At 36.4% G+C, this 21,023-nt stretch overlaps 2 protein-coding genes across 2 annotated transcripts; one reads left to right on the top strand and one right to left on the bottom strand.

The window, feature by feature from the left end:
• The first annotated feature begins 4,704 nt into the window (after positions 1–4,704).
• LOC104906157 (uncharacterized) lies at positions 4,705–5,130 on the top strand. The gene has a single exon (XM_010694873.1). It carries the CDS (start codon positions 4,705–4,707, stop codon positions 5,128–5,130), a length of 426 nt encoding a protein of 141 aa, XP_010693175.1.
• Positions 5,131–9,021: 3,891 nt separating this feature from the next.
• Positions 9,022–10,570, bottom strand: LOC104906142 (probable BOI-related E3 ubiquitin-protein ligase 3). Its single transcript, XM_010694858.3, has 2 exons — positions 9,992–10,570; positions 9,022–9,861 (listed from the first exon to the last, which is right to left on the bottom strand). The coding sequence occupies exons 1-2, from the start codon at positions 10,430–10,432 to the stop codon at positions 9,232–9,234; spliced, it is 1,071 nt and encodes a 356-aa protein (XP_010693160.1). The 5' UTR covers positions 10,433–10,570; the 3' UTR covers positions 9,022–9,231.
• Positions 10,571–21,023: the final 10,453 nt, after the last annotated feature.

Raw genomic sequence — 21,023 nt, 5'->3', positions numbered from 1 at the left:
GATTAGGTCTAATCGACCTTTGTTTCATGAATCTCGAGTTGTGGAATCTACGCTAACTCTCCTTAGTTAATTCTAAGAGAGAGACTTATTGTAATTATCGATGGTGTTTGATAACAATTATTATCATTATTGAGATGAATCTACATAGATATCAGTGAAGTGAACAGAGAAGTAGTATGAACTATCTATATGCGAAAGTATGTGATGTGTGGAATCGGGTTAGTAACTCTCGCTACTTAATTCTAGCTGAGAGACCTATTGTCACTATGGTTAGTATTTTACAGAATATGATTGGTTACTTGTGTGGTAAGTATGTTTTGTAATTGTAATTGAGTTGAATCGAAATGCATAACTATATTGGCCTCGAAAACTTAAGTGATTATAACTCTCTAAGAGAAAGCCTTGCTTGTTGTTCAAGGATTGTCAAGGATTACTATAACTATGAAATAGTTCTAAGAATGACGATTGAGTTATGAACGATAATCAATTAAAGGAATCTGAAAGAGGAAAGTAGCCTCGTCTGAGTCGACAGATGAGGTGACATGAACAGTGCCCCATGGACTGTGAACCTTGGGGGCCCCATAGGGAAACCTGCCCATTACTCTGTGGGGCGATAATCGGGGATATATCAGGTAATGTGAAACCTGTGGATGGCTGATGAAATCAGCGGAAAAATATACTCCGGACTAGTCGCGGTTATTGGCCAAAAGTAAAGTGAATGGTTGGGTGACGACCCCCACTGTCGGAGTGTAAGCTTTGTCTCCTCCACCGCGTTCTCTTTCCCCCTGGTTAAAAGGTATGTTATCTCAGAGTATGAAAGTTATATCGATAATGGATTCCCGATAAGGAATCGTATCGTGGTAAGTTGGTTCGATATTGGATTCCCAATAAGGAATCATATCAGGTAAGTAGTGAATGTTTATTCAGTATATGAATATGAATATCGATATTGGTTTCCTGATAAGGAGGCAAATCATGGTAAGTGATACCAACGTTAGATTCCTGATAAGGAATCATATCTTGTTATGTGGATTCCTGATAAGGAATCGTATCTCGTTATTGAATTCCCGATAAGGAATCGTTATGATAGGGAAGTTATTATGTTATTTGTTGCCTCATAAAGGTTTGTGTACGACAGTATAAGGGAATGATTGATAGCGTATGAAAACATAAGTTTGGATTTCTGATAAGAAATCGATTAAAGGAAGTAAAGTATATTGCTTATATCAAAGTTGGTAAACCCAGATTCCTTATAAGGGATCGTGATATGTTGAAAGGTTAACTAATTAGTTTCTATATAAGATATGTATCAATTACAAGATTGTTTCAAGTCATGTTGTTGGGTTTGCGGTTATGTGATTGACGATGTAGTAGAAAAGGAACAATCAGATAAAGATGTTTATGTTGTCAACATGAGTTGATGTGATGCATGCTATGACAATGTGATTATGTTGACTGTTGAGTTGTTTTAAGTAAAAGCCACCAAAGCATGTGTTACTCTTATTTATGGGTTAGTACTCAGCTTTGCTGATGTGTGTATTGTTTTTGTCATTTCTGTGGCCTGTCACTTGGTGGGTGGCAGTATTTTATATGTTTCAGGTTGAAGCCGTGAGTTATTCTTTTGCAAGTTGAAGCGGATACGAGATGGTGCAGTATTATATTTGTTATTGAAGTGAGGACGCTCCACTTGTAATAGTTAAATCGTTTATTTTCTATAATTTATTTATACATTTAAGAGTCGCTAGTTAGTGCTTCTGATTCTCTGTTGGTTGTTGCTCCGCGAAAGCGTTGAGGTTGTTGAGCTTTGGGATTTGGAAATATTTTATAAATTGAAATTGCAACAGGTTCATATTATTTCTCGCTTTAGCGTTGTCCTATTTTCAAAGGAAACTCTGCCGGATTTTCTATAAAAATTCATGAGAATAGAGTCTGAGAATCAGAGCATAGTTAATAATAGTTAATTTATTTGAATAGAGTTGAGAATTGAGTCCCACATTCTCCGATGTAGTTCGGTGAGTGTGATGGTAATAGTTCGGGTTATCTCGACTAGAGTCTCTTTTGCTGTGCTTAATCCTTTGTAAGCTGGTCGGGAGAATTCGGGCTGTTACACCACCCCGCAACCATCCTCCTCTCACCCCACCCTCCCACCACCCCCGTACTCGCAGCTTCCCCCTCCCCACCCTCCCGCGGCTCCACCCACCCTGTTGAATTCCCCCCCCCCCTCCCCGACCCGCTGTCGAATCCCCCTCCTCATCCCGTAGTCGCGTCATCGCCAGGTGCTGGGTGTTGGTCGGGATCCACGAATTCATCGGTGCTGAAGGTGCAACACGTGTATGGGAGGCAACAAACCCCTGTACTTATACCTCTGCTTTTTGGTGTTGTGGTCAGTCAATTTTCAAGGAAGTGGGGGAAATTGTAGATTCTCTTTGGTAATTGGGGGGTTCCTATCATTCATCACCATGGTGCTGAATTTTCTGGGTTTGTGGTTGTAATTCATAATGACGTTCATCTTTTTCGTTCATGCTTTTGTAGCCCAGTTCGATGGGGGTGGCGATTCGACAGGGGGTGGGGGAGCTACGGGAGGGGGGAGTTGCGGCTACGGGGGTGGTGGGAGGGTGGGGTGAGGGGAGGGCGGCTGCGGGGGGAGGGCAGGGCGACTGCGGGGGTGGGGGAAGGGTAGACGGGGCTGTGGTGGTAGGGTTTAGGGTGGGGGTGAGTGTTAGATTAGGGGTTAGGGTTAGGGTTAGGGTTAGGTTTAGAGGGTTTAATCTGGGTTAGTGGGGTTAGAAGGGTTAATTAACCCTAATGACTAACAAAAACTTCGCTGTTAGTCATTAAGGGTATTTGGTGCATTTTATTGAAACAGTAAAGGTACCTGGTGCATTTTTTTAAAATTAGGGGTGCCCATGAATTTTGAAAAACCACAGGGGTACCTGGTGAAAAAATCGGAATAAGAATTACCCAATTTTAAGGGTTTAGGAACACTACAAGATACAAGTTGAGATTAGAATTTAAGTTACCTCGACCAGAAGATAGGAAAGAAACTAGCTAGTAGTTGCCTGGAATTATTTTCACCTATTAACGTGGGTAGTGGGTACTACTGATGTTGCCTGGTTTTGCAAGTCTTATACGAGCTAGTATCTTCTCGACTACTGTTATGATATAATATCTGTAGAGTTCTATTTATGTTATATTTCTTGGGTTGCTAAATGAAGCCTAAAATTTCCTATTAATGCTATAAATACGTATTTTTATACTATATTTGTACATCCTCTTTCTCCCCTTTCCCTAACTTCCCCTTCCCTTCTTCTCCCACCACCACCATGAATTGCACCACTTGAGCCACCGCCACCTATTTTTGGGCACACCACCGCTGCCAACTAATTAAAGTATCACCATATACAGGACAACTTGAAAGAACTTGCAAGTATTTCCACAGAACATGTAAGATATGTATTTCTTCCAAATCGATGAAGTTGCTTGAAATTGTGGCACCATAGAATAATGATAAAAAATTAGAACATCTTTGTTGTTTTGATTACCATTTTGCAAATACTATTCTGCCAAGATTTCTCTTCTGAATTAGATGTTCATCTCACCCTTCTTCTCCCTCATCTTCTCTCTATTTTCTTCAAAAAAATAAATAAATTAAAATTCAAAAAATAAAGAGGCGTCCACGTCACCATGGATGCCACACCACCGGTGGAGGCGTCTATGGCAGGCGCTCCACCACAAGATGAGGCGCTAGCCATGGCCGCCTCCACCGTTGGTGGGGCCGTCCATGGCAGACGCCTCTCCATATTTTTTTAAAATTTTTTTTCAAAGAAAGGCGTTCACCATGGATGCCTCCACCGGTCTATAATTTTTTTTTTAAAGAATCAGTCTCCTCGGCAGTGGTCTAGCATTATGGGGTTGTGATGATGGTAGTAATGCGTGGTGGTGGTGGTGGTACGACGGCGGAGACACAAGTTTTGGTGTGCCGGTGGTCGTGTGGCGGCGCCAGTGGTGGTGTGGAAGAAGGGAATGGGAAGTGAGTGAAGGGGAGAAAGAAAATGAAGCTGTATTATATGAATCTTCAATGAACTGGTGGTGGTGGCGGCGGTGTTGGTGTAGTGTTGGTGGCGACGGTGTCGGTAGCGGCAGTATTGGTGGTGGCGGCTCCAATGGCGGTGAAGGGAAAGGGGGAAGGGAAGGAAGGAAGAGAGAAAAAAATGAAGGTATAAATATATAGTATAAAAATACTGTATTTAGGGCGTTAGTAGGAAAAATTTGGACGTCAAATAGCAAAACCCATTTCTTATTTGGGTATTTAAGTCATAATAGGATGTATATATATATATATATATATATATATATATATATATATATATATATATATATATATATATATGGTGAAGATGAATGAGAAGAGCAGAGTTTGAGCCGCATTTGTCATGGTATCAAGAGCTCAGGTTAAAAACCCTATTTTTTCCGCTATATTTGAGAACAGAGAAATCAAGGGAATTGTCATTCCCACCCACAGAGACGTGAGATTATCATTGTCCATTCTTCCAGCATGGGCAAAGATGGAGATGATACACCAACAAAGGTAGAACCTGTTGATCTTGACTACCACCTCAGTTCGAGTGATGGACCCGGAGCGGTGATTACTCAAGTCAAACTCCATGGAACATCAAATTATGATGAGTGGGCTAAGGCTGTGAAATGTTCGATGATTTCAAATTCAAATTTGGCTTTGTAGATGGTACGATTGAGGAGCCATCGACATACGCAAACAAGAAGAAGCTTTGGCTAGCTGTGAATTCCATGGTGGTCTCGTGGATTACTTATACTGTTGAGGAGAACTTGGGGTCCACAATTGAATACTTTGATGTAGCCAATGAGTTGTGGACTCACTTGAAGAAGCGATATTGTGTTGTGAGTGGTACTAGGGTTTGTCAACTCAAACAGGCTTTGAGTGACTGCAAGCCGGGAGTGTCCGAAACCGCCACGGAGTATCCTGTAAGGTTGTCGAAGGTCTGGAAGGAGGTAGTGCAATATTCTCGAGTGCCACGGTGTACTTGTGGCGGATGTAAGTGTAACCTTGCCAAGCAAGTAAGTGACATTCGTAAAGAAGATTACCTTCAGTAACCTTGTTTGAAGATCTATTAATAGCTAGACAAAATATTCAAATCAATGGTGGCAGCCGCTCTATGTTTCTCTACCTTCTCGCTCTAAAAACATTAGTCTTTCTTTTAGCTAAACCGGGGTTTGTATTTCTTTGCCTCTTCCTTTTCCTTTTCCGTTTGGAGACGATATGTCTCCCACTCATTTTTTTGCCTCTGAAATTCAGCTATTTGATCCGCTAGTTGTTGCTGATATTGCTTCACAGTAGTTGAAAGCTGAGGAAGCATAGAAGGCGTGTAGACACTAGAAGAGTTACTAGTGCGGGTTAATGATTTTTTGTAAAGAAGATCACCACTTGTACCTAAGCCAGGAATCAATCCTTTTTTTCCTCCCACCCACTGTCTCAAAGTATACTTCATTGGAATCTTTATTGACTCCCTTCTCTCTATACTCATCCATTTTCTTATTATAATCATCCTACATCAAATAGACAAGTTTAATATACATACATAATATATTCAGGAAAAAATTGATAGAATTTTGCATAATACTTAAAATATACATACATAATGAAACAAGTAAAGCGTCCAATATTATTTAACAATCAACAATTTAGGTAAGTCAATGCGTCCAATATAATTTAATAAGAAATTGAATTTCTTTTCTGGTCTCCTAAATGTGAGTTGAAACAATTATATGATCAGGTTTGTACATAAAGTAAGAAACATACACACTAGTACACACAAAAATAAAATAACTAATAACCTGTGCAACGTACGGGCATCAAAACTAGTTTAATATATATCGTTAGAATTCAGTTAACGGAAAAGAAAAGGCATAATTGTGGCCAAGTATGGTATCTTTCGACAGAAAATATGTGCTCGATACACACTCTATTACAATGACCTTAGAGCACCCTTAATGATGATTGAAAAAATAAGATCAATTAATGATGATTGAAATAAAAATCATGTGGTGATTGGAAAAAAATTGGTACGGGACGAGCGAAACTATGATCAGGCGTGGCAGTGGGACCCACCGCCTGATCTTTGAATTTTCTTTTTACTTTTCTTCCAGTTAAAACATAGTGTTTTGGTTGGAGGTTAGCCAAAACGCTGCATTTTGACTGGAAGAAAAGCAAAAAAAATGAATTTTGTGTCAGATTTACAAATATTAACAATGCAATATCTTAAAAAATACAAAGTCGAATAAATCAAAAAAATTACCAATGGCTCTTTTTTTTCGAGATCTACAACAAGAGACTCATTTTGTAATATTTTGTAATATTTTTTTCTAGCTATTTACTAATTTTCTGTAATTTTGCTTATTTTATACTCCCTCTGTTTTTTTATCTTTCTCACTTGGAATCTTGGCGCTATTCATACTTGGAGAGAATCTTCTCAATTTTTTTCAATTTATAAGAAAAAATATTGTCATGTGGGGTCTTGTTTGATTCGTCTCAATTAGTACATTATTAATATTCAATCGTTATAATTTTTACTAATATATAATGAAAGATATTTAAGTTCAAAGAAGTGCATTGGGAGATGTGCAAATGAAGTGAGAATGATAAAAAAAACAGAGGGAATATAAAATATCTTCCATTTTTACACTCCAAAAAAATAAACAATATTTTGTGCAGTTAATTTAGTTAATGCTAAAAACACTAATTATGTATTTAATTAATTTTTTTTATCAATTAGTAATGAATATTTCATATTATTAAAAAAGTAATACTTCCTCCGTTCCATTTTAAATGAAACGTTTGCTTTTTCACGCAACCCAATGCGCTTCTTTAGTCGTTAATATCTTTAGTTGTGTATGCGTAAAAAATATAAAAAAGTTATAATTTGATATTATGCATCGAGACGAATCTAACAAGATCCCACTTGACTATGTTTTTCTTTATATAATAGCGATAAATTGGAGTCAAAATTGATCAATGAATAGTGTCATTTCACCCAATGTTTCATTTAAAACAGAACGGAGGAAGTAATCAAAATATTGTATAATTGTGGTGGATGATGAGAGAGAAAAAATAGTTTGGTTGGGTTAAAAAAACTAGTTGGGTAGACAAAAGTAGTTCGGAGGATTTTTTTTGGGTTCATTGTTAAGGAGAAAGTGGGAAAAGATTTTAAGATGTACTTTTTTAGAGGGAAAAAATTAGAAAGAGAGTGAAATAATTTTATTTTTCAATCATCAATAATGGTGTTCTTATGACCCACTCCAACCCCCCACCCTCATTGGCCTACCGATTTTGCTTAAATAAGTGAAATAACAAATATGACTAGATTAATATTTTAATTATAAGTATCTCCATACGATATGATAAATAGAAATCATATAATTATATATTTATCTTAAAACTTACTTTTAGCTTGCAATAAGATTTGAACCGGTGACCTCTTGCTATTTTTTTTTGGAACCTTCGACCTCTTGTTGCTTTAAGTGTCTACATTATTATATTTGTATCTTTTAAATGTTGAGTCCTTGATATAGTTTAGTGGGAATGGCTAAAAATGATATCAAATCGGAAATACAATACCAACCTGGCAACTCGAGGACGCCCAGGCTCAAATATTAGTTTTAACATTAAACTAGTTATTAGGCCCGGGTTGTTCTCGGGTAAGGAAAAAAATCATTTATTAATATAATACTTTATAATAATAACACTAAATACAAGTTAGTCTAGTGCAGGGTTACCTAATTCACCCCTACCCCCCACGAATCATGTTTCGATTCGTCCGTTCCGAAACGCGATTCGTTTGCACACCAAATCGGTGGGGAACGCGACTTAGATCGACAAAACTGGCATTCCAAATGGTGGGTAGAGATTTTGAAATTTAGGGTATGAATAAACCCTAATTTTGTTAATTAAAGGGGAAATATAACAAATTTTGTGCTGTAATTATGGGGCTTTTGATAGGAATTTGAAATCGAGTGGATTGAAGTGTTTTTGAAGCAACCCAAATACACAATACATTCTAGGTTTCAATTTCGAAAATCCCAAATTCTCTCTTTACTCACCTGCGAAAAGTGCGAAGTTCTGGGATTCTTCATCGCGTCGCCGCCTCTTTGCCCGCCGGTCACCGGTCTTCTCGGTGGTCGTTTTATTCTCCTTCGCAATTCAACATTTCGAAGCAACTCAGCTTTTTCTTCTCTCTCATCTTCATCTTTTGGTAAATGGTACTGTACTCTGGTTTACGTTTTTGTTTTGAACGTGGGGAAGGGGAAGGGGAAGGGTTAAAAACTTTAAATGATACGTGAAAGTGAAAGTACAGGCTTACAGCTGTCCAACAGATTATTTTTAAAAAAAAATATGAAGTTGTATGACTTGTATTCTTTGCACTACTTTTGTACGTCTTTCTCTGAATTATGTTTTTTTTTCTTTTCTCTCTCTTTTCTCTTTCTTTTTACTAAATCAAATTATATATATATATATATAATATATATATATATATATATATATATATATATATATATATATATTGTGATTTTAATTTTTATCATATAATTAGTGCGTATTATGTTCCATCGAATTATGTTCCTAAAATCCGTTCCGAAAAAATTCCCCATTGCGATCCAAATTCTTTCCACTAGCGAATCGCGTTCCCGTTCCCGTTCCGCGATCCAAGGCGATCCGCGAATTAGGTAACCCTGGTCTAGTGGTTACGACTTGAATATATGTACTTGAGGTTTCAGGATCAAATTCCTATACTATGCAATTTCTAAATTTTTTTATTATATATGCACGTTTTTTAATATATTTGTATAGATATCGTGCATGGCTTATGAAACAACTTATTCAATCTATGCGCCACATTTTTTATTTTTATTTTGAATATTGTATGCGCCACATCTCATGGCATTATAATAAATACATAATAATGCCGAATCCAGAAAGTAAATCAGAAATAAAAGGCAACAAATAATATTGTTCTATAATCTAAATCAAAATCTGATAGGCAGATACTACTAGTCTACTACTATCAATTAAAAAACAATTGTATAAAAAAGATCTTAAAAAAAAATAACCAAAAAAAATTGAAAGAACTAGAAATGTAGTTAATTTACATATGTACTTATTTCTAATTAATCTTTTTTCTGTTTTCCTACCTTGTTCATTCATGACGACAAGTTAACATGAACACTGGCATTCTTGACAGCGTTACAGATGGGGCAAATATTTACCATGGACCCACACGAACTACATAGGCAGAGATGCCTACACGGTAAAAGTAAAACACTACTTTCACCTTCTCCACACTCCCTACAAATCTTCCCTTTAGTTTTACCGCGGTAAATCCATCCTTTTTTATTGTCGTTTTCATCTTGTTCGCACAACAACCTCCTCTTTTTCCGCCATTGTTGCTGCTCATCATCTTTCTCATTTTCTCTCTCATCGTCACCGCAACCGTTACTTCCACAGCATGAAACGGCGTCGTCTGTTAAATCATGATTATGATGATAATCAACAATATTATTATTGTTTTTCACCTGTTGAAGAACTTGCTCGAGGTTTGTTCGTAGTGCGTTTGCTGTTGCTTCGTTAGATTGTGCCAAATCTCTCCAAATCTGATTCTCTAAACAAAGTGATTTCACTCTTTCTTCTAATGTCCAATTGATTTTCCCGATTTTATCGATTTCTTCTTCTTTATCTCTCAATCTTCCTCCTAATGATTCTTCAATTGACGCCATTATTCTCCGTACTTGCTGCTTCTTCCTCTCTTCTACTCCCATTCTCATCTTCTCCATCTAAATCAATCAATCAATTCAACCAATCAGAAACCGAATCACATTAAAAAAGAATTAATCGAAGATTAACATGATAAAAACTAGATTAATTGTAAAATTGATGATGAAAATACTTGAATTAAATACATACATGTTGAGAGATTAATCGATCGATTTCTAACTGTTGTTGCATGATTAGAAGCGAAAGATCTTCGCCAAGGAAAGAAAATATATCGGAATCTTTATCTCGATTAACAACACCGTTATTGACAACCGAGTTCATAGTAAGCAAAGTAGGCGCAACACAGGAGATTTGCTCTCTTTGACGCTTTCTAGAATTCGTCGTTGTCGGAGGAGGAGCGAAACTGTTGTTAAACGTTACGCCGCTGTCGTCTTTAACCGCCGGAGAAATTTTTCCGGTGCCGGAAAGTTGATGGAAAATGACGTCGTTGAGGTTGTAGAATGGGAAATGGAGAGAATCGTTGTTCAACGACGTCGTAATGGCTGATATATTGTTTGTGGTGTTGGGGTTGGTGAGGTTGAAATCTGTGAAGAAATTGAGATGATGTTGTCTTGATTCATCAACTGCCATACTTTATTTATGTTTTGGTGTGTTAGTTATTTGAAGGTTGAAGATGGTGGTGTTGAGAGAGAAGAGCCGAAGAGGTAGGAGAGAGAAAGGCATGCAAATGCAATGCAGAAATGTACAAACACCGTTTCTATGTGTTGTTTGGGTAGCTTTTATTAGGGGATTAATGAGGAGAGAGAATCAGGCAAAAGTAAAATTATTGTCGTTTACTGGGAGTAGTTACTGCTTACTCCGCTATATTAATCATGATGTTTGGAGTTACGAATTTAGGAGAAAGGCTTGGTAACCAACGGTTTGAGTCCAAAAAAGACTCAAGCACTCAAAATAAAACACAATGGTACCATTATAACCTGACATTGGTATCAAATTGTTATCAGGACTGGTACCAAGGTATCAATATTTTCGGAGAATGGTACCATTATAACCTAGCATTGGTACAAGCAAATGTCAGCCACACGCGCGTAAAATCTTCCAACGCATAAAATGACCAAATTACCCCCGTTTGAGTCCCCTAAGAGACTCAAACGGTTGGTTGCCAAGACAAGCTCACGAATTTAGGGATGGCATTGGGGCGGGTTTAGCAGAAAACTTGTTTCATTCTTGTCCAAATGGGGTGTGGATGGGTATAGGTTTGGCGGATATAGTGCGAAGATGGGAATCAAATTCATACCCACAATGGGTTGTAGATGTACCATTCTCCGCACCTATCCTGCTCAATTGTCATCCCTACTTAGGACATGTTCAACAACAATAACTGTGGTAGTAGCTTTTAGCTGTTAGTGTATCTGTTAGTTGTGCTGGTAGCTGTTAGTGGTTCATGTGTAGCTGCTAGCTGTTCAAGTAGCGGCATATGATATTGATGTTATGTAAAAGAAGCTGTTAAAGTACCTATTTACAATTAGTTAATTAAAAGTCAAACAAAACTTTAATGTATAATTTATGTACCACTAAAAGCTATCCCAAAAGATACCAGATTGTAACTTTTCACAAACATACCTAAAACACTACTTACACCACTAACTTACCAAATACTACTACTTTTTTAATTAGTGGTTTGACATTATAGTCAAAATTAAAAGATACTTAAAAAGCTTGTGCTGAATTTAGTGATTTATATTTTAACCAATAAAACAATTATACTATGTAAGAAATGAGATCTTATCAAATTCATTTTGAGGTTTACTTTTATGAAATTAATTTTTTAGAATTTTTAACTTAAAGAAGATTAAAAAAATATATTACTTCTTCCAATCTCAAAATAGTCTTAACATTTTGTTGGACACGTACTATAAAAAGATAAATTGTTGTGATTATCTAATGTTTTCTTATACTCCCTTTTTTCCGATAATATAGTGGTTATTTCTCTTTTTACGTGGTCTCTAAAATGGACATATGACATTCGATATCTTCAATTTATTGCTAACAAATAATATAAAATTTAATATTATGAAACTACACATTGAACGGAATCTAACAAGATCTTACATGAGTATGCTTTTTTTTGTACTATATATTAATCAATATATATGGTCAAAAAATTTAAAATTTGATCCAACCAAAATGACAGGTACTATATTAGATAATGGAGCTCAAAGGGAGTTAAAAAATGTAGATGTGATATAAGTTAGTATGCTACGTCAGTTTTTGTCAATTAGAAGAGGGAGAAAATTGAATATCTTCATTAACAGAGATAGAGTAACGGACCCATGTACTTTTTACTTTTGAGATATAATTAAAGTGGGATCATGACAAAATAGAAGAGTTCAAACTAATTTGGACACACCAAAATAAAAAGTATTCAAACTATTATTAAATGGAAAGAGTATTGTTAATGTTATGTGAAACTCCATATACATATTAAATATAGGGAAATTTCCATTGGTAACGTTGTAGTTTTTCGGTTTCCCAATGGTAACCCTAATTTTTTTTTTTGGCAATTCAAAATTGTTGTTGACTACCAAAAAAAATATGGTGAAGTTACAACCATACACATTGAGCTGAGCTCAGTAGAACAGGATCTACCTGAGGAAACAGCCCAAGCACACCAAGCTACAAATAAATGTAACTAGAATTTTAATAGACTAACAAATGTCTATCATCTTATTTACATAAGCAAGCAACTCTGAAGATAATATCTTTAACCACCTGACTACAATCTAAGCACTTGCCGTTGAAAATTTTGTTGTTTCTTTGACTCCACACAGCATAAATGGTTTCACTGAAACACATTGTATAGATCCTTGCCTGTCTAGTGCTTCCTCTAGCTTTAGCTATAGCTATGGCACTTTCCTGATCATAGGTATTGCCTGAACTTGTGACACAGATGATCTGACACACCCTTCTCCAGATACTAGCAGCATAAGCACACACAAAGAATAAGTGTTGAACACTTTCATCCTCTCTATCACATAAACTACAAGTAGCTCTGCAAGACACATTCCATTTAAGAAGTCTGTCAGTGGTGGCTAATCTATTTTGGATAGCTAACCAGACAATAAACTTGCTCTTTGGTGAAGCATGGTTGTTACAGATTAGCCTTTTCCAAGGCACATGTTGCTGGGCACCTTGAAGAAGCTTATAAGATTGCTTAATACTGAATTTGCCAGCTTTACTAACCTCATTCCAGCCTCCCAACAGTTGTAAAATCTCTCTGATATCCATAATTTTCCTAAGAAGCCAGGAAGTATTAGCAGTAATACTCACTGTATTGTAGGTGAATCTTTTAATATATTACTCATGTACCCATTTCACCCACAATCTATCAGATTTATAAGCAATAGCCCACAAAAGCTTGAGCATAGCAGCCTTATTCCATAGATTCATATTAACAAGATTCCAACCACCACAGGATTTAGGATCATAAAATTTACTCCAGGCTATAGGAGCTTTCTTAGACTCTATAACATTACCAGTCCATAAGAATCTTCTGCAAATTCCTTCCACTTCCTTAATTACTTTCTTTGGTAAAGGAAATATATGCCCCCAGTAGTTTTGCATACTACTTAGGATACTCCTAACCAATTGAAGGCGCCCAGCATAGGATAGGAGTTTAGCAATCCACCCTTGAGCTCTATTAGTGATTCTTTCAACAAGAGGCTTGCACTGAGAGTAGGTGAGCTTTTTTGAACTCAATGTAATCCCCAGGTACTTGAAAGGTAAAGTACCTAATTGCATATTGCTCACTTCAATTAAACCAGCAGCTTCATCATTGTTTACTCCAGCTATGTAGATGTTACTTTTTTCAGGACTGATGTGCAGGCCTGAAGTTGAAGAAAACTTTGCAATTGCACTACAAATCTTTGAAACAGAGCTGTGATCTGCTCTACAGAAAAGTAGAAGATCATCAGCAAACATCAAATGTGTCAGATGAACTCTTTCACATTTAGGATGGAAATTAAAATCAGGATTGTGTCTTAGCTCTCCCAGACACCTACTTAAGTACTCTATGCTTAGAGCAAACAAGTAGGGGGACAAGGGATCCCCTTGCCTCAGCCCCTTCTTAGCACTGAAAGGAGGAGAAGGCTTACTATTAATCAATATAGAGTAACTCACTGTGTTAACACAGGCCATGATCCAATTAACAAAGGTGCTTGGAAACCCCAATTCAGTCAACATGGTATATAAAAAGGACCACTCAACTGAGTCATAGGCCTTTTTAATATCCACTTTCAGGCAACACCTAGGTGAAACACTTCTTCTGCTGTAGCCTCTTATAAGTTCAGTGGCTAACAAGATGTTTTCAGAAATGTGTCTATCAGGCATGAATCCTGATTGAGAGGTGTCAACAACTTCGCCAATGACATCTTGCAATCTCTTTGTAATAATCTTAGAGATTATTTTATACATTACAGTACAACAAGCTATAGGCCTAAAGTCCTTAGCCTTTGTAGCATTTTCAGTTTTGGGGATCAAAGTGATAATTGTAGCATTGATAGGCTTATGCATTCTTTCCTTTGCAAAAAATTCAGCAACTGCTCTATACATATCTTCCTTGATAATATTCCAACTTTTCTTAAAAATGAAAGAGTTGAAACCATCAATTCCAGGGGCTTTGGAATCTTTGATGTTGTTCAAGGCTGCATCAATCTCTTGTTTAGTTATAGGAGCCATTAGCCTACTCCTTGCCTCTAAGCTTAAGCTTGAGCCGGCTCTCACAGTTTCCAAATCAACAGCTTGAATTGTAGGAGCAGCAGTTCCAAGGAGGTTTCTGTAAAAACCCACTATCTCTTCTTGAATCTCCTCAGATTTAGATAATAGTACACCCTGATCAGTATAGAGGACACTGATATTATTCCTTGCCTTCCTTACTTTTGCAGCAGTAAAGAAAAGCTTAGAATTAGTGTCACCATGAGTTATCCAGTCAATTCTGGACTTTTGCTTGAGAATACTATCATCAACCTTGCTCCAGTGCCTATACTGATGATACAGCTCCCTTTCTTCCAGCTGGAGCTGAACATTTTGCTGTAAATCACTGTGAGCTTGAATGCAAATAAGTCTTTTCCTATACTCTTCCACTTTCTGCTTAGCATTAGAATAAGCTCTATTATGAAGCCCCTTCATTGCCTCCTTAACTGCCTTCAGTCTCTTCCAAGCTGTCTGAAGATAGTAACTCCCTGAGATAGATTGCCAAGCCTCTTTAACAAGATCCAAAAAAGACTCATGCTCTGCTAGTATATTATGAAATTTAAATGGTCTGCCTCCTTCACTTCCCCTGCCTCCAAACTCAAGCATCAAAGGGGAATGATCAGATATCCCACTAGGGAGGTATTGCACTTGTACATCAGGATATTTACAGATCCACTCCTCATTCACAAAAGCCTTATCTATTCTGCTTGACACTCTATCATCACCAATACTTTTGTTTGTCCAAGAATAGAATAAGCCATTACTAGGTGCTTCCATTACTTGCCCTCTCATGATAAACTCATTAAAATCATGAGTTTCATGATCTGTTATTTGTGCTCCATTGATTCTATCCCTGGTATGAGTGACAACATTGTAGTCTCCTATAAGAATAAGAGGATCCTGACAAACAACAGTTTGACTTAACAACTCTCTCCAAAGCTCTTTCCTATCCTGGACAGTGTGTAACCCATATACAGCAGCAATATGAAATTTCACACTTCCAATCAAATTCTCAACTTTCATAACTATTACTTGTTCAGATTTAGAAATAACCTGAACTTGAACTTCTCCTGGTCTCCATCCAAACCAAATTCTACCTCTAGGAGAAAAATCATTGTTATCCTCCCATTGCCAATCAATCCCAAACCTTTTCCTGATTTTAACCACATTATTTCTCCTCACTCTTGTCTCAAACAAAGCAATACAGCTAATATGATTCTTATTTAAGAAGTTTTTAACTTCTTTTTGTTTGAGAGGGTCATTAAGCCCTCTCACATTCCATGTTATGAGAATCATTAAGACAGATAAGGGCTAGGTCCCTTAGCACCCCCAGGAACTCCTGAGCTATGACCACCATGAGAGAAATAGACAGCCCTACTAGATTGAAATGCTGCTTGTTTCCCCTTGTCTTTGGTTTTCCTTGTTACAACCTTCCAAGCTCCTTCTTCTTCTTGTGTTTCATCCCTGGACTGATGTATAATAGGGGAGGATACAGGTGTTTTCTCACTACTTAGATCTACTACAATACTAGGATCACCAGCATTCTCTTGGGGAACACTAGGATCTACTAGTATTGTAGGATCACCAATAGGAGCTTCTTGTTCTGTAGCTACCCCTTTCTCAGCCACTGCTTGAATCTTAGGCACCCACTTCTGCAGTGGCTTAGGATTGTTTTTAGGTTTGCTTCCTCCAGCTTCACAATTATGTCCTATCTTTAGACATTTCTTACAATAAGGTGGTAACCAGTCATAACTAACTTTCTGAGTGAAAGTAGCTCCATTTGGCTCTTCTATTTGTATCTCAGTTGGTAGCTTTTGAGTTACATCCATTTCAATGAGGATCCTAGCAAAAGATACTCTTAGAGCTTTAGATGTACATTCATCAGCATACACAGGCTTACCAAGCAAACTTCCTATCCTACTGAGTGAATCCCCACTCCAGTAGTGTAAAGGCAAATTAGGAAGCTTCACCCATAAGGGAATAATTCTCAACACTTCATTGTGAAAGTTAAAACTAGGATCCCACTGTTTAACTATAATTGGTTTCCCATAGAAAAGATGTGGTCCTGCGCACAAATTGCATCTCTCTCCACCCTAGACTCAAGTTTCACCACAAAATATCCTTCCTTATGTTTGAATATTTTGGGGTCAATAGACACATTCCAATGAGCCCTAATATACGATGTTAACCCTAATGTTTTTGAATTCTAAAAAATGACCGTGTACTCTTGTTGAGTTTTAAAATGTGACTTTTTCGTAAAAATCCCGTTATATCTAACCGTTAAATCATTAAACGCATATCGAAATATTTTCGAAATGTAAATTGAGGGCATTTTATCGTTTTTTGCAAATTATGACCTCAAATGTGACCCAATAAGGGCTAATGTGACCTAATAAGGGCTAATGTGACCCCAAAACCTTGACAGAACTATATTTTTGAAGTAATTTGCATTGTATAAATATCTCTATTTGCGTGCATTATTTTGTGTGCTGAAAGAAATAGCCCGGTCAAAGTTTTGGGGGTCACTTTAGTCCTTTATGGTTCAAATTTGAGGTCGAAATTTGTAAAAAATGATTAGATGCCCCTTAATTTGCATTTGAGAAATATTCCGATGTATGTTTATTGACTTAACGGTTAGATATAACGGAAATTTAACGGAAAAAGTCACGTTTAATTTAGGAATTCAACAAGAGTACAAGGTCATTTTTGGGTATTTGAAAACCACAGAGTTAACATTGGAGTACCGAAAAAGTACAAGGTTATCAATGAGAATGTCCCTTAATTATTTGAAAAATTCACGCCAATTAATTTCAACTATGGTTGTTCTTCCTCATACTAATCCCAATTATAGGTTATTATAGCATAATCAACCTATTGAAGCATCTTAGTTAAAATGATCACCAATAACCTACCACATATCAAACTAATAAAATATATAAGTTTTTCTTTGCCTTATTTTCCAATCACCACCACTCCATCCAGCCAAAGACAACACTCAACCTCCCGATAAACCACTACCACCAACCCGAGCACTATTCCACCCAACCCAAAATCACCACACTAACCCGAGCACCACTTCACCCAAACCAAAACCCACCACCACCAACCTGAACACCACTCCACCCAACCCAAAAACACCTCGGAACCAATCCACCCCCTCGAACCACAATATTACAAAACCCTCCCCCACAAAAACTATCACCACTCATTGAAAAACTACTTCCGACCCTCGATAACAATCCCTACCCACAAAAACTATCAAAACTCATTGAAAAGCACGAAGGGAAAAGAAAAGGGAAGGATGAAAAATGTAAAAAAGAAATAAAAGAAAAAATAGCAGAGATTAATCTCGATTTGCCACGTAGCGTTTTAACATGTTAAACATGTATCTACAGCAAATGTGATCATGTTGAGAGGATACCCCTATAGTTTAGATTATGCTACATTTAGGTTTTCGACATGTGAAAGTTGCACGGGAAATTTTTTGATTTAAGAAATTTAAGATTTTATGTTATTTTTCCTAAAATCATGGTGGAAATATTTAATCTATTAATCTATACAAGTGATAATATATAAGTTGAGAATATAAAAATTTAAAACATACATATAAGTTTGAAAAAGTAAATTTTTTCTTTGAATAAGCATATAATCATGAATTAAATCATTGATTTTCTATAGTTTTCTAAAGCATGAGTAATCAACTATAGGAAATCAATGATTTAATTCATGATTATATGCTTATTCAAAGAAAAAATTTGTTCAGTACTTTTGAATATGCAATATGAAATATTTTCAACATAAAACTATCAATGTCATTGACGATAGTTAATGTTTTTAGAATTTAAGAACTCTATGAAAATAATTCTATCTAAATTTCAAAACTAATAACATGTGTGATTTAAATTTTATGATCTTATTTTGAGAATAATTAAAAGTGGTTTATGACTCGTACGTTGTAAAAGTTATGATTTTGTAAAACAGACTTGATATCTTAAAAATGGACTTTATAACTTGTATTGAGAATAAATGTATGATGCTTGTAAAACGAACTTGATATAAACACAGGATGTAATTTTAAGTTATTAAAAGACTTATGCATACAATGATGTAGTTGCTCATTTTTTTTAGTAAGAAATCGTAGTGCTTTGAGTGTGCCTCTTAATAGTGTTCTATTGAAAAGCAGGATAAGGAATTATGGCATATGATTTTAGTTTTTAATTTTTTATACTTCCTGAAAAAAGAAAAAATACATATCTAAGATCAGTCCAAAAAAATTGTAATGTCCTTTTTCAGTTTTGAATTTCAAAATTCAACAATTGTTAAAAATTATAGCTAAAAATAAAACACAAGGTCTTATAAAAGACAGTCTCATGTTAGTCTTAACGTGTGACCGTCCAAGTTCAACATTGAGCTGTGGGAAAGAGATGGAGGCGCATCGCCGAGTTGGGGGAAAAAGATGGAGGCGTGGCCAAGGGGTTGTCGGTTGGCGGGGAAGCTATACCGGTGATGTGCGACATAGCGAGTAAGGCCACTTTCGATGGCACCGCCAACCACAGGAGCAATTATCCGCCGACCCTTTAATTTGAATGGCGGTTGTTACAAAATCGCGAGCAGGAAGAAAAATAACATTGTTTCTCACCATCATCATCATCATCATCATCATCGTGTTCATCATCATCAGCTGCAGCAACAAAATGGTAAGCTGATTTGAATTTGGCCATTTATTTCTGTTTTGGTGGTTATTTTTGTTATATAGATTGATTATTGGAGCTTGAACTGAAGTGGTGTAGTTTCTACAATTGTGTTGCATGTTGTGTGATATCAAATTCGTTGCAAAAATTTAGCAGTTGCAATTTGTAGTTTGAAGTCGAACTGGATTGATTGATGATTTTGGGTTAAAATAGTTCATTTTGGTGTATAATGAAGTGGGTTCTTTAAATTTTGATTGTTTGAGGTTTTAGGATTTTATAGCCTTAAGTGGAACTGGTTTGCTTGAAGATTCTGGGTTAAAGTGGTTTATCTTGGTGTATGACGAAGTGGGTTCATTTATTTTTGATTGATTAAGGTTTTAGGATTTTAAAGCTTGAAGTGGAACTGGATTGATTGATGATTTTAGGTTAAATTGGTTCATTTTGGTGTACGTTTGGTGGATTTACCAGAATTTTCCAATTAGTTAAGGAATTTTAATAATTTAGTTACATATTTTTGGCTCTTAGTTATGGTAATCTGATTCATAATTAGCTTTTGCTTAATAGTTATGAAATTCGAATATATAGTTATGATTTTTTAGAAGTCCCATTTGTTGGAATGACTTTAGTGAAAATATAGTCTTGGGGACAGAGTTTATTGAGGAAACCGTCAAGAATGTCAGATTGATTAAGGCTAGAATTCAAGCTGCGCAAGATAGGCACAAAAGTTGTGCTGATTTGAAACGACGCGAGGATGAGTTTGCTATAGGTGATAAGGTGTTCTTGAAAGTATCACCCACTAAGGGCGTCATGAGATTTGGGAAAAAGGGCAAGTTAAGTGCAATGTATGTAGGCCCATATGAAATTTTAGAGCGCATTGGAAAAGTAGCTTATCGATTGGCATTGCCAATGGAGTTTGAGAAGATGCATGATGTGTTCCATATTTCCCAACTTAAGCGCTACATCCCTGATGAGCGTCATGTCCTAGAGCCTGAACGAGTTCAGATGGATAGTTGCCTCACCTATGAGGAAAGACCTGTCAAGATTCTCGACAGGAAAGCGCGTAATACACGCAATAAGGATGTCCACATCGTGAAAGTACTTTGGTCTAACCACGAGTTTGAAGAGGCAATGTGGGAAGCCGAAGATGATATGAGAAAGAAGTATCCAGACCTATTCCTTGGGGTGAGTTACGAGGGCGTAACTCGTTTTCTTTAAGGGGGGTAGAATGCGATAAATTTCGCGCTTTTTGTTTATTTGTATGAGATTTTTATGCATATGTATGCCTATGTTGGGAAAATTGGCACATGTTGGTGCAAAAGAAGTAGTCTCCGCATAAGAAATGTGTTCATAAGTAACACAAGTGTTTTAAGTTAGCAAAAGTGTGCAAAAGTGGCACAATTCTTTTAAACTATTGAAAAAAGACGAGTTCAAACTTTCGAAAGTATGTGAGTTTTCGTGTCAAGTTTCGGGACGAAAATTCTTTTAAGGGGGGTAGATAGTAATCCCCCATAATTTTAAAGGATTTTATAAATATATTTTAATATATATATATAATTGAATTTTTTCCTTGAATAATGCAAAAGTGGGTTTTAATTCCCAAAATATGCCAAAAAAAAAAAAAATTCCCTGCGTACCATCCACGTAGGACGGCACGCGAGATTTTTTTTTTCTACTTAAGTAAATAAAACCGCTACTTGAAGTAGCGGTTTACAAAAAAAAAATTGTTTTGTAAACCACTACTTCAAGTAGTAGTTCATTAATCAAGTAGTGATTTACTA

Source organism: Beta vulgaris, chromosome 2, assembly GCF_026745355.1.
Source record: "Beta vulgaris subsp. vulgaris cultivar EL10 chromosome 2, EL10.2, whole genome shotgun sequence".
In the NCBI taxonomy this organism is placed as follows: domain Eukaryota; kingdom Viridiplantae; phylum Streptophyta; class Magnoliopsida; order Caryophyllales; family Amaranthaceae; genus Beta; species Beta vulgaris.
This window is presented reverse-complemented; position numbering and strand designations above follow the sequence as displayed.

What these genes read in the sequence shown, in the direction of transcription:
- LOC104906142 (XM_010694858.3), bottom strand. Translation starts at nt 10,432, where the DNA reads ATGGCAGTTGATGAATCAAGACAACATCATCTCAATTTCTTCACAGAT. An exon ending in ATCGATTAATCTCTCAACAT is followed by an intron (nt 9,862 to 9,991) that starts GTATGTATTTAA and finishes TGATTGATTTAG; the next exon opens with ATGGAGAAGATGAGAATGGG.
- LOC104906157 (XM_010694873.1), top strand. Translation starts at nt 4,705, where the DNA reads ATGTTCGATGATTTCAAATTCAAATTTGGCTTTGTAGATGGTACGATT.